Raw genomic sequence first — 13,826 nt, 5'->3', positions numbered from 1 at the left:
CTTTAAAAAGAAATCCTGACCCCATTAAGCAGGCACTCTCCCTATGCCCCTCACCTCAGCCTGTGACATCATTAATCTACTTTCTGTCTGTAGATTCTAACTGGCAATTTTTGTTTTTATTTTCACTTATTTTTTATTATTATTATTTATTTATTTATTATTATTATTTTATTTTTGAGACAGGGTCTCACTGTCACCAGGGCTGGAGTGCAGTAGTGTGATCTCAGCTCACTGCAACCTCCCTCTCTTGGGCTCAAGTGATCCTCCCACGTCAGCCTCCTGATTAGCTGGGACCACAGGCAGACACCACTATGCCTGGCTATTTTCTTTGTATTTTCAATAGAGATGGGGGGTCTCACCATGTTGCCCAGGCTGGTCTCAAACTCCTGAGTTCAAGCGACCCACCCACTTTAGTCTCCCAAAGTGCTGGGATTACGGGTGTGAGCCACAATGCCCGGCCCCAGTTGGCAGTTGTTTAAAAGCATACAGTAATTGTCCTTGAGTTTATGGGAAATGTTTGCCATTATTTAAATTTTTAAAAAAGAACAAAAATGCTAATTTGGTAACATAGAAATGAAATTTAACTTCTGCAAAATGAGAAGGCACATGTTGGCATTATTAGCACATTCTCTCAATGTAGGCAAGCCAAAAGGAAAGTCAAATTATATTCATAAAGTATTTTGATAAATTTAGAACCAGAACCAGGGGAGTTTGTGATATAGTTCCAGAGTTTAATGGTATCAGTTTAATAGAAACACATTTGCCAGAGGTATCTTCATTACTTTTCTTACACTTGTAAGTAGCTCTGTTAGCAGCTATATAAAGAAATGTAGGAAATCAGCATTTCCCTCTATATTACAACGTTTGCCCTTTGTCATAGTGCTTTTTTTAAATAAAATCAGCCTTTGCCAATGACTTATTCACATTCTCCTGGGATTTGATTTCTTCGAAGCCTGGGAGGGATGAAGCAGAGCATTAGAAGATACAGGGTAGAGACAAGTTTGTCAAGCTTGACTTAAAATTATGACTAATTTGATGTTATTTTATCACTGCTATTTTCCACAGAAAAATAACAGTGACTCTCATCTCACTTTTTCCCAGCCCAACTACAGCCCTAAATCCTTTGTTTCTAAACACTGTGCTAAATGTTCTTAGGTGTTGTGTCCTTGTTTGCCTTACATTTCTAACTCTATGCTATGTTTTTTGTCCTTGTGCAATCTTTACTGGGCAGAGTTTAAAAGCCGCCCAACTGGTGGATATTGAGCTCTCCCCTGTCAGTGCTCTGAGAATGACCATAGCTGAGGTATATGGGGTGTGGGTCAAGGGCGGGAGGGATGGGACGTGTGGGTTTGCATGTTAATGAAGGGTGGGACCTGGTGTTGGGATGAAAGTTATGTATATACATATATAAGAGGCTCCTAATGCACCAACTGTGTTTTCTCTTATAAATTAAGAATTTCCTTCCCTGTTTATAGTGAAGAAATTGAGCTTCTCATTTTTCATCTTGTGTGAAGCACCTTAATTTTCTTCAGTGGGTGTGCTGGAGAGAACCTTATAGTTAATCTTGTCTTTATTAAAGGGGAAACTGTAGCCTAATAAGGGAGACTTGTCCAGAGTCATATGGTAAATTAATGACATGTTACTATTGTGATTGCAATAGTAATGTTATTTCTGCTCTGCTATTCTGTCTTCTAAGAAGAAATGTGCAGGACTTGGGAAGCAATTAGTTTTTTCATAATGGAAAAAGATAAATGCCTATGATTTTAAAAAATCATTCCATACCTTCAATCATTTAAAAAGCCTTTTTTTTTTAAGACAGGGTCTTCTTACTCTGTCTCCCAGGCCAAAGTGCAGTGGCATAATCACGGCTCACTGCAGCCTCAACCTCCTTGGCTCAAGCAGTCCTCCCACCTTAGCTTCCCAAGTAACTGGGACTACAGCTAATTTTTATTTTATTTTTATTTTTAGTAGAGAGGGGATGTCACCATGTTGCTTAGGCTGTCCTTGAACTTCTGGGCTCAAAAGATCCTCCTGCCTCAGCCAGACATTTATTATTGTCTGGCTCTGATTATAATCATCCTAGTGGATATGAAATAGTATCTTGTGGTTCTGGTTTGCATTTCCCTAATGACTAATGATGTTGAGTATCTTCATGAGTGTATTAGCCACTCATATATCTTCTTTGGTAAAATGTCTATTCAAACCTTGTTTCTATTTTTTTATTGGATTGTGTCTACTTGTTATGGATTAGATCTTGAAGATGAATTGCAGTTTATGCAAAGAGGGAGAAACAACATGCCAGGAAGCGAAAACAAAAATTGAAAAGAATAAAAATAATAGGTGACATTCATTGAACATTTATTTCATGCTAGACAATTTTCTAATGGCATTACCTGTATTAATTTATCTCACAACAACTCTATATTGTAGGTGCTATTTTTAATCCTTCTTTTACAGTTAAGGAAACTAAAGTTAAGAAATCTGGCTGGGTGCAGAGGCTCACGCCTGTAATCCCAACACTTTGGGAGGCCAAAGTGGGTGCATTGCTTGAGCCCAGGAGTTTGAGACTCGGGCAACATGGCGAAACCCTGTCTCTAAGAAAAAAAAAAAAAAATACAGAAAACTAGCTGGGCATGGTAGAACACACCTGTAGTCCCAGCTACTCAGGAAGCTGAAGTGGGAGGATCACTTGAGCCCGGGAGGTGGAGGTTGCAATGAGCCGTGATCGTGCCACTGCACTCCATCCTGGGTGACAGAGCAAGACCCTGTCTAAAAAAAAAAAATTGAAAGAAAGAAAAGCAATTTGCTTTCCTCAAGATCACTCAGCTAATAAGCATTAGAGTCAGAAAAGTTTGAAAGTACATAACTGTACCTGAAATAGCACGTAGACTTGGTGATGAAAGTGGGATGCAACCAGGTGTTATTTTTGAGTTTTATATATGATGGTAAATGGAGAACTATGTATTCAGGTAAGATAGTAATAGGATGAGACCCATTGCAGGGGCAGGACAGTATTGTTCTTTTATTTTGAATTTTATAGTTTGAGTTAGGGATTTTGAACTGCTTATGGGTTTAAAACATTTATTTTTCATTTACTAAGCACTTACATATACTTTGCATATGCCTTTAAGGCCTTACAGACAAGAGAATTCAGCAAATGTTTTATCTAAATTTACATAAGATATAGTTAGGAAAGTTCTAGGACTTTTAAAAGTTACCACTGTGATAAAATGTAACTCTTATTTCCTTCTGATTTTCATAAACTGTCTTAAAATTTTTTTAACTTTTTAATATAACCCCTTTCAAACTAAACTGTTTTCCCTACAAAAGTCCAAGGCACCCAGTTGAATATGTATAGTCACAGTATTATTATGGTAATTTAATTTTAGGGCTTTTTTGGGTAGAATTTTAGTATTAACCAAAAGATGACTACAAGTGACGGTGACCAATGGCAAGCTTTGTCTTATGTAGTAACTTAATAGCTGTCTCATGGTTAATACTGAAGGATTTTCTTATCTATATTTCCATAAGAGAGTTACTGATTTCTAAAGTGTTCTTTCTTTATATCTTCAATTAGCATTTCTCAGATGATACCAGAAAGCCAGAGCTCTTTCTAGAAAAAGTAAAATACATCTTTTTTTGCTGAAATGACTTTTTAATGCAGAATTATTCTGAGGAGGATATGGAATGTGCCTTTAAATCTTCCTCTCTATAATAAGGATATTCTGTGAGAGAGAACTGATAAACACATTTATTAGGATCTCAATGTTAAAGTCATTCAGCTGACACATGGATCACACTGGGGTTAGTGATTCATACAGGTGGTGTACAATGGAGAAAACATGAGTTTGGGTGTCTCAACTAGCAGTTTATTTACATATATTTCACTTTTGTGATTCAGCTTCCTCATGTGTAAAATAACAACAGTTTTCCCTTGGTATCCATGGGGGATTGATTCTAGGAACCTCTTCGTGTACCAAAATTCACAGACGTTCAGGTCTGCTATATAAGATGATGTAATATTTGCATATAACCTGTGCACATCCTTCATATACTGTAAATCATCACTAGATTATAATCCCTAATACAATGTAAATACTCTGCTAATAATGGTCCTATTACATTGTCTAGGGAATAAGACAAGGAAAAAAAGTCTGTACATGTTCAGTACAAACACAACAATCCTTTTTTTTTTTTGTTCTTTTTAAAAAATATTTTTGATCCACAGTTGGTTGAATCCACAGATACAGAACTCACAGATATGGAAGAACAACTGTATCTTATTTGTTTGAAAATTAAATAAGATACTAAGCATTTGACTCAATCTCTGGCATACTGAGTCAGAATAGATGTTGACTGACTTCAGCATTTTTTGGTTTTTTTTTTTTTCTTTTTTTGTTTTTTTTTAGTATTTTCCCCCTAATTGCTACAGGAAATACCAAATATCAAACGTAGAAGACATTACAAATCTTGAAATACTTGCAATACTTTTGCAGTCATGATCCCTAGCTCTCAACTCCCTCATTGGATTGATCACTGAGAGTCCCTTGGGACTTTTGTTCTCCTACTTATTCCACAAAGAGGATCTCATCAACGTCCTTCTTGGCAGTTTGTACATCTGAAAGGCAATCTGTTTGGACTAATTTTAAGTACATGACTTGTACTTTTTAACACCTCTGCCCTACATACATCTCAGTGACCCATCCCTTCATTACCAGAACTAGTGATGAGTGCCATCAGGGGCATTTTCTCACATCCTGTGAAAAAGGACAAAGTGAAGCTGGGATGGGAAATAATATGGGAAACATACATGTCCACAAAACTTGGGTAAGTATGATCTATATAGGCAGGAAAAACAAGGAAACTTTCTCAAGTTTCCCAGTCGAGATGAGAATACCCTTTCCCCTTTACCTTCCTTGAACTGCAAATAACAAGATCTTCACAGATAATGATAGTAAAAAGCTGACACTAAATTTCTGATGTATGATCTTTCCCTGTTATTCTAGATGCTATTTCTGATATTTAATTCTGCCTTCTATAGATGAACAATTATAGTAAGTAAGATGTCCACTTGCTATAGTTGAGGATTTTTACACATTAAAGTTTTACGTAAGGGGAGTGATTTATGCATCTATTAAAAATAAATATTTGGCAAAAATTTCCCTTGTCTATAAAAGACTACATGGGGTTAATATACTGTGCGGGAAATGTACCTGAAAATTCGCTATGTTATGGGTGGCTCTTTCTGCTTGTAGAAATTTTGTATTGCATATAGCGTTGTCTCATAAACATGAAAAAGGCTGTGATAGGATTTGTGGGAAATCCTCCTATTGAGTAAACAGGTACCATCCTCTTACAGATATGCTTGGCACAGTATCCAAAAATGAGAGGCTTTGACTAAAGACATGAGTGTTGCATTTTAGAATTAGCAATACTGACAGTTAAGTGTTCATAGTGGTTGTCCTAATTTCTTCAGCATTTCACAAAAGGCTTTTTGTAAAAAGTCCACCATCTATATGATAGGCCCTCTACTGGTTTAGTCACCTTTCTTCCTGATCTGTTTCCTTGTCTAACCATCCAGAGTAACTAGATCTTTGCATAGATGCATTAGTTATGTGCTGACACATAGGAGCCTGGAAGTTCCCCTATCTAGCTTGTGATTATAGTTCTTAAAGCAAAATCTCTGTAAGAGCTACCAAAATAAAGGCATACTCTTTATAAGGCTGTTCATTTAACCATGCTTATAGGTATGTTTTCGAAAGTGTTAGACACAATGTTTTTATTGCCATTTTTGTTTTACTTTTATGTCATTACTCAGGGACATATTTTTTGCTAAGGTTTGCGTTTGATACTCTAACCCAAGACAAAAGTATAGCTCCTTTCAGAGTTCTCATCATTTCTTCACCCCAGCCTTATTGGGTATATTCCTTTTCCCCAGATGTCCAAGGCTCAGTCCACACCAGTTCTTCTCCAGCGTACTTTCCTGAGAGACCAGGCACACTCAACAATTATCTAGATGAGTTCCCACTTCTTTCCAAGTGAAGGTTCTGCTATCCTAGCATAGTCAGAATAAATTAAATTATGTCTCTTAAGAGGCAGTGTTCCACTCCTCTTCAAGGTGTGTGGCATATTTGAAATATGTGACTTAGAAGTCTACAGTCTCTTACCAAAAGCCTTGGGCCAAATATATTTCAAAACTCAGAATTTTCCAGATTTTAGAAAAGTGACCCATATACCATACATTGCATAAAATCCTGAGCATTGTATGGGGAAGCACCCTGTGATCAAACATAGTATTTTTGCAGTGAAATGTATGAATATTTTCATTCATATATGTACATATGAAAGAAAAAAACTATAAATAACCTCTTATTAGTTCAAATCACATTTTGGCTCAAGTGAGTTTCGGCTCCAAACTTACCAAAAAATACTTATTCTTTTTCAGAGCATTTTGAATTTCAGAATTGTGGGATTGTGAACCTGTACAAACGTGTGGTTGGAATACAATAACCTACAGAGATCCAGATGCTTTTTACTTGAAGAAGTCCTTTTGAGAACAAATAATTAATAACTTTATTGAAATAATTAACCATATATTAATATACTTCATAAAGAATAAGATGGATCCAATATTTAACTCAATATATTAATATATATTTTTTGAGAAGCTCTTTCACCCAGGCTGGAGGGCACAGTCATAGCTCCTGGCAGCCTTGATCTCCTGGGCTCAAACAGTCCTTCTGCCTCAGCCTCCCATAGATAGGACTACAGTTATGCGCTATTTTTTTTTTTTTAAGAGCTGGGGTCTAGCTATGTTGCCCAGGCTGGTGTCAAACTCCTGGCCTCAAGCAGTTTTTCTGCCTTGGCCTACCAGAGCCCTGGGATTGTAAGTGTGAGCTACTGTGCCCAGCCCCAATATATTTCTTGTCTCTCAGTAAACTGAAAAATGTAAGTAGTACAAATTCCCTGAATGAGGGTTAATTAGCATGTTATACCATTGGCCTAACAACCCCAACACTATCTTTTTTTGAAATGGGTTGGAATGCTAGTATTCTACTATGTTGGTGATTTTCATTCATCATACATGACCATCTCTTTTTCTCTCCTTGAAATGGTTATATTTTAGTTATAGAGTTAAAAAACAATTATTGTTTTCTTCTGTGAAGTCAGCTTTTCTTGCTCTGCTCACTCCACTCAGATATCTGAGCCTTCTATGCATTTGTATTAACCTTAAAGTAAACCAAAATCATATCTTGAGAGAGTATCTAAGGACAAAATAGTTAAGATGACTTATAAAGACTAATATATGAAGAATATTGGAATGCTGATTTCCTTAATTTAGTTCCTTAAAGTTATTTAACAACTTTATGACTGTTGAAAAGGCTTTAATATTTTATTCTAAAGGGACTAGGGATTTTTATTTATTTATTTATTTATTTATTTATTTATTTATTTTGAGACAGAGTCTCCCTCTGTAGCCCAGGCCGGAGTGCAGTGCCATGATCTCGGCTCACTGCAACCCTCTGGTGCCACCACGCCTGGCTAATTTTTGTATCAAATACAGGAAAAATGTTGGACTGGGCATGGTGGCTTATGCCTATAATCCCAGCACTTTGGGAGGTCAAAGCAGGAGGATCATTTGAGGCCAGGAGTTTGAGACGGCCTTTAGTAGAGATCTCATCTCTACTAAAAGTCAAAAAAATTATCTGAGTGTGATGGCATATGCTGTGGTCTCAACTACTTGGGATGCTGAGGTGGGAGGATTGCTTGAGCTCAGGAGGTCAAGGCTGCAGCGAGCCATGATTGCACCACTGCACTCCAGCCTGGGCAACAGAGTGAGACCCTGTCTTCCAAAAAAAGGAAAAATGTTACAAGAATGAAATAGGCCAGGCGTGGTGGCTCATGCCTGTAATTCCAGCACTTTGGGAGGCCAAGGACAGGTGGATCACTTGAGGACAGGAGTTCAAGACCAGCCTGGCCAACATAGCGAAACCCCATCTCTACTAAAAATACAAACAATTAGCTGGGCATGGTGGTACATCTGTAATCCCAGTTACTCCAGAGGCTGAGGAATGAGAATCTCTTGAACCCGAGAGACAGAGGTTGCAGTGAGCTAAGATTGTGCCACTGCACTCCAGCCTGGGTGACAGGGTGAGACTCTGTCTCAAAAAATAAAAACTAAAGATAAAATAAATTTGCCAGTGTTTTAAAAAGAAGCAGTCATTATGATTTCTTTGTTAGAATCAACCACTGCTAATACCACTGTCTAATTATCGGCCACGCACAGTGGCTCACACCTGTAATCCAAGCTGAGACTATAGTCACGTGCCACCACGCCCAGCTAATTTTTTGTATTTTTAGTAGAGACAGGGTTTCACCATGTTGACCAGGATGGTCTCGATCTCTTGACCTTGTGATCCACCCGCCTCGGCCTCCCAACTTGAACGGGGGAGGCGGAGGTTGCACTGAACCAAGATCACGCCACTGCACTCCAGCTTGGCCAACAGAGTGAGACTCCGTCTCAAAAAACAAAACAAACAAAAACATAATTATCTATACTAGATCCTGATTTATACTGATCTTTGATAGTGAAGGTGGTATTGGAACATTTCTCTGTGTATTGTTTAATACCCTGGGCTGTATTCACCTTGTATGAAATTCTCAGTTGTCAAGACCTGTGTCTCAGGAGCTTCCACATGTATTCCATGGCTTGATTTCAGAATTCATGAAAAGGATAAATTAATTTGAATTTTAGTTTTGTGTCATTCCCTACCCAAAGGATCTCAAAGTCACATCTTCCAATCAGTGACATTAGTTATCTGTCCTGATCATTGGACTCCCAAGTCTTAGTAAACACATAAAAAATAAGGGAAAAGCTCTATCTTGAGCGCAGTGAATACTCAATAAGAAGGTATAAATTCTGTAAGGCAAATTGGGTTTTGGCCCATCTGCAGCCAGCACACAATGTAAACCCCTTTACCTATTCCTAAAATGCTGCTCAGTAATAAATGTCTCTGGCCGGGCGCGGTGGCTCAAGCCTGTAATCCCAGCACTTTGGGAGGCCGAGACGGGCGGATCACGAGGTCAGGAGATCAAGACCATCCTGGCTGACACGGTGAAACCCCGTCTCTACTAAAAAATACAAAAATCTAGCCGGGCGAGGTGGCGGACGCCTGTAGTCCCAGCTACTCGGGAGGCTGAGGCAGGAGAATGGCGTAAACCTGGGAGGCGGAGCTTGTAGTGAGCTGAGATCCGGCCACTGCGCTCCAGCCTGGGCGACAGAGCGAGACTCCGTCTCAAAAAAAAAAAAAAAAATTAAATGTCTCTATCAGTTGCTTCCTTTCTCATCCAGCTACTCCCTACAAATTCATTCTCTTTGAGATCTGCCTTAATCTTTCCATATATCTTCAATCTTTGTTTTGGATTCATTGTTTACGCTATTAAGAACCTAGGAATTATCTGGATTTTCTTATGAACAGTAATGAGAAAATTTTTGTTTCAAGTAATTTTCAATTGGGCTTTTAACATTAGCAGTTACCATTACTGGATGCCTAAGATATTATGTAGATACTATACCAGAATGTTTAAAATATGACTTCATTATAACCTACCAACCCTACGGAGATAGGTGACATTTTCACTAGTTTTCAGATGTAGCTACAACTCAGATAATTAACATGCCTGAGATCATAAAGCTAGTAGTACCATAAAATGGCATACAGTGGATTCAAACTAAGTCTATCTGACTCAAAAACCTATTCTTGGACTCTTCAGAATTTATCTTTCTACTTTTACAGATCACTTCCTCTGACTTTTGTATATTTCATTTGTATCTATGTCTAGAGTTAACATTTTAATGTTCCTGACTTTGAGAACAGATGTAAATTGAATGCCCAGACTCATTTGCAAAGCAAAATATAATAATAAAGTTCATTCCCATTAGAATATAAAATGTGAATGTAAAGATGGTTAGGTTTGAATTTTGATTATTTTGCTCTATTTCAATTCATTTGTCACTGTTATAATCTAGCTTTAGCTGAAATATCTGTATAGAACAAAAATTTTTAAACTCTGCCCCATCACAATTCCCCCAACAAAAATATTAATTTTTAAAATCCAGTTTATCAATTTCTACTTACTCTATCAATTTTGAGCTATGAGACCTTGCAAAAGAATTACTAGGCCAGGTGTAGTGGCTCATCCCTGGCATTTCAACACTTTGGAAGGCCAGGGTGGGAGGATTACTTGAGTCGAGGAGTTCAAGACAAGCCTGGGCAACATAGAGAGACCTTATCTCTAGAAGGAAAAAAAAAAAAATTAGCTGGGTATGGTGGCACACACCTGTAGTTCCAGCTACTCAGGAGGCCGAAGTGGAAGAGTCACTTGATCCCGGAGGTCAACGCTGCAGTGAGCCATGATCAGAATTTCTAAAATTCTTTTCATTCTACAATTTTGCTTCTTTCTATATGAAAAGCCTCTTTGGGTGATTCATATTTTTTTTAAATAAATTCCTAATTATCTCAGTAAAGTTTGTTTTTCAGGGGTCTTTAAGAATTTAGAGAGAATTAAAATAGTTTTGTGTTTAATGGCTCTGATTCTGTAATCAGACAATTAAGGTTGTAACATTTAATATCTAGGACATCCAAGAAAAATTAACCTCTCTGAGCCTTTGTTTTCTTTTCTATAAAATGGTGTGGGACCCACGTCATAAGGTTGTTTAAAAAAAAAGTTATATGAATCACTTTCCATAGTACCTTGCACAATAGGAGTTAGCTATTAATATTTTTATTTAGATTTTGTGGTTTGTTCTTTGTAGATCAGAATCATAGCATACAGCTAGAAGAAACCCTTGGTGATCATTTGATCTAGCACCCTTATATTTCATATGAAGCCTGGAGAAAGGGCAAAAGCTGACTTTTAAGGTTTGGTGGCAAGTTGATGATGGACCTCTAATGAGTTCCATCTGCCTTGGGGCAGCAGGAGGGGTGCAAAATTGTGTTGCTGTTATTGTATTGTTTTGTTCTTATCTTTAATGATTCTTTACTCACATTGAAACTATTAAGTTGTTTCCATTTTTATTTATGCAATGATTTTATCACCATAGTAGGTTGGCATGAATACATTTTCTTCTTTGCTTACCTTAGCTAGCTTCCTTCTCACTCGGAAAGATAAGTCCGTCACACCCAAAAAGATAAGTCTGCAATATTAGAGATGATGCTTTTGTGTTCAGCACTGTAAGACAAAAAGTTTATGGTCTTTAATGGTTTTATACTCATCTTACTCTTCTGGTAACTTTCTGTGACGATAAGACATTGTTTCCAGCAGTAGTGGAGTGTGCCTTATTGTTTTGAGTGCTGATTAAGTGAAGGCCTTCTGATCCATCTACAAAGCAGTGGTGGTTGCAATAAGGATAGCAATATTTTTATCTCTGTTCTGTCTTGTGTTGTAGAGCCGACAATTAGAATCAGAAACTGGGACCACAGAGGAGCACAGTCTAAATAAGGAAGCTCGAAAATGGGCCACACGTGTGGCACGTGAGCATAAAAACATTGTTCATCAACAACGGGTAAGTATAAGAGAAAGTCCTAGTTACATTCACCTTAAGCCAAATGTCAAACAGTTTAAGGAGCTGAGTTTTATTAATGTGAAAAATATCCTATATGTGTTGTTTTGTTTTGTTTTGTTTGAGACAAGAGGCTTGCTCTGTCACCCAGGTTGAAGGGCAGTGGTGTGAACATAGCTTACTGCAGCTTCAACCTCCTGGGCTGAAGCAATCCTCCCACTTCAGCCTCCCAAGTAGCTGGGACCACAGGCACACACCACCATGCCTGGCTAATTTTTTTTAGGTTTTTTGTAGAGATAGGGTCTTGCCATGTTTCCCAGGCTGGTCTCAAACTCCTTTGCTCGAGCATTGTATGTGTTTTTTCTGTACTTTCTCAACACTCAGCAGTGTGCTGTCAGCTATCTACTCATGTTGTAATTTCCTTAAGCCCTCCATCAGCAATACATTAATTCACCTGTTTACCATAAAATTGCCAAAGAAAAGCTGTGATAGTGTGTTACGGCCAGGGGAAGAGACATATGTTGAATTAATACAGGTTTTCATCCCTCAAGACATATTTTTTAAAGACACAATTATAGGTTTCATGAAAATATATGTTTGGCTGGGCACAGTGGGTCATGCTTGTAATCCCAGAACTTTGGGAGGCTGAGGCAGATCGATTGCTTGAGCCAGGAGTTTGAGACCAGCCTGAGCAACATGGCAAAAAACCCAGTCTCTACAAAAAATTCAAAAATTAATCGGACATGGTGGCGCACACCTATCTTCCCACCTATTCGGGAGGCTAAGGTTGGGGAGAAATGCATGAGCCCAGGAGGTGGAGGTTACATTGAGGTAAGATCATGCCACTGCACTCCAGCCTGGGTGACAGGGCAAGACACTGTCTCGAAAGAAAAGAAAAGAAAGGGAAGGAGAAAGGGAAGGAGGACAGGAAGAAGGATGGGAAAGAGGAAGGGAAGGAGGAAGGGAAGGAAGAAGGGAGAAAATATATCTCAAAGACTAAACTCTAAGCACAAAGAAATTATTTTGAGTATAGTACTTTTTTTCTCAATTTCATTTATTGATACCTATATCCTTCTCATTCTTCGCTTTCACATCCTACTTCTTAAAAGAATTGCCTATGCTTATTATCTATAGAATCTCACCTCCCACTTACTTTTTAGCCCATTACATTTGAGCTTTCCTTTCCTTTCCTTCCCCCTGTATCACTTCATAGTCTAAGCTTACCAAAATCACCAATGATGTCTGTGTTGCTAACTTCAAAATGGACAGTTTGATTTCTCATTTTTCTTAATCTGTCAGCAATTTCATCACAATTGACAACTCCCTTTGTCTTAAAATGTTATCTTCTCTAGTCATCCACGATTCAACATTGTCCTGGCTTTCCTTCTGCCTTTCTGGCTATTCCTAGATTTTTTCATAGGTTCCTCTTTCTCCAGCCCACAATTAAATATTCATTTTCTCAGATTGTTTGGCTATCTTGTTTTTTTATTCTTTATCCTCATATAGGCATTCTCAATCACTTCCATGGTTTTACTTTACCACCAAATCATAAATTATTATCTTCAACATTGGGCCTAGCTTCTACTGTGTATCCATATAACCTTTTTCCTGTTTTGACATCTTTTCGCTATCTCATGGGCATCTCAGATTCAATGTTCTACTTATGTAATGTTGCTTAACAAACCACCTCAAACTTAATGCCGTAGAACAAGAGGGTTTTTACATTATCTCTCACTAATCTGAGTATTAGGTGGTCTCAGCTTAGCAGTTTCCCTTGGGGTCTCTCATGTGGCGTCAATCAGATAGTGGCTGGTCCTGGCTTCCCCACTGAAGGGACTCTCTGTAGTAAGTTTATTACTAGTAAGTCTATAATTATTTCAAAATGTTCAAAAAATAAATAAATGAAAAAAATCGTGGCTACTAGTCACTAAAGCCTTTTGAATTATGTAAATACTCTAATCACTTAAGGAAGATAAAAAGTAAAAAACAGTCATCATTATTGTCCCATTTTTTTTAATAGGTTCTAGATGATCTGGAGTGTCATGGACCTACTGTATCAGAACAAAGCCGAGCAGAGCTGGAACAGAAAATAGATGAAGCTAGAGAAAATATTCGTAAAGCAGAGGTAAGGTGGCAGCTAACTGTGGCATTTTGCCCAGGTCTAATGACACTGTCGCAACTGTGATATGCACCTTTAAAACTGAGTTTCTACACACGCTGAGATGAAGGTGATTCACCGTCTTCATTCGTGTCCACAGTAGGA

General features: G+C 37.9%; 1 protein-coding gene across 2 annotated transcripts in view; it reads left to right on the top strand.

Moving 5' to 3' along the window:
* FCHSD2 (FCH and double SH3 domains 2) overlaps nucleotides 1-13,826 on the top strand; it is a 318,513-nt gene that overhangs the window by 252,313 nt on the left and 52,374 nt on the right. For both annotated transcript variants that reach the window (XM_008020056.3, XM_073019212.1), the window contains 2 exons: nucleotides 11,450-11,566; nucleotides 13,584-13,688. In XM_008020056.3, the coding sequence (XP_008018247.1) occupies nucleotides 11,450-11,566; nucleotides 13,584-13,688 (222 nt within the window). The remainder of the gene's footprint in view (nucleotides 1-11,449; nucleotides 11,567-13,583; nucleotides 13,689-13,826) is intronic.

The sequence above is a fragment of the Chlorocebus sabaeus genome, chromosome 1, assembly GCF_047675955.1.
Source record: "Chlorocebus sabaeus isolate Y175 chromosome 1, mChlSab1.0.hap1, whole genome shotgun sequence".
In the NCBI taxonomy this organism is placed as follows: Eukaryota; Metazoa; Chordata; class Mammalia; order Primates; family Cercopithecidae; genus Chlorocebus; species Chlorocebus sabaeus.
The sequence above is the reverse complement of the archived record's forward strand: the minus strand, read 5'-3'. Positions and strand labels throughout refer to the sequence as shown.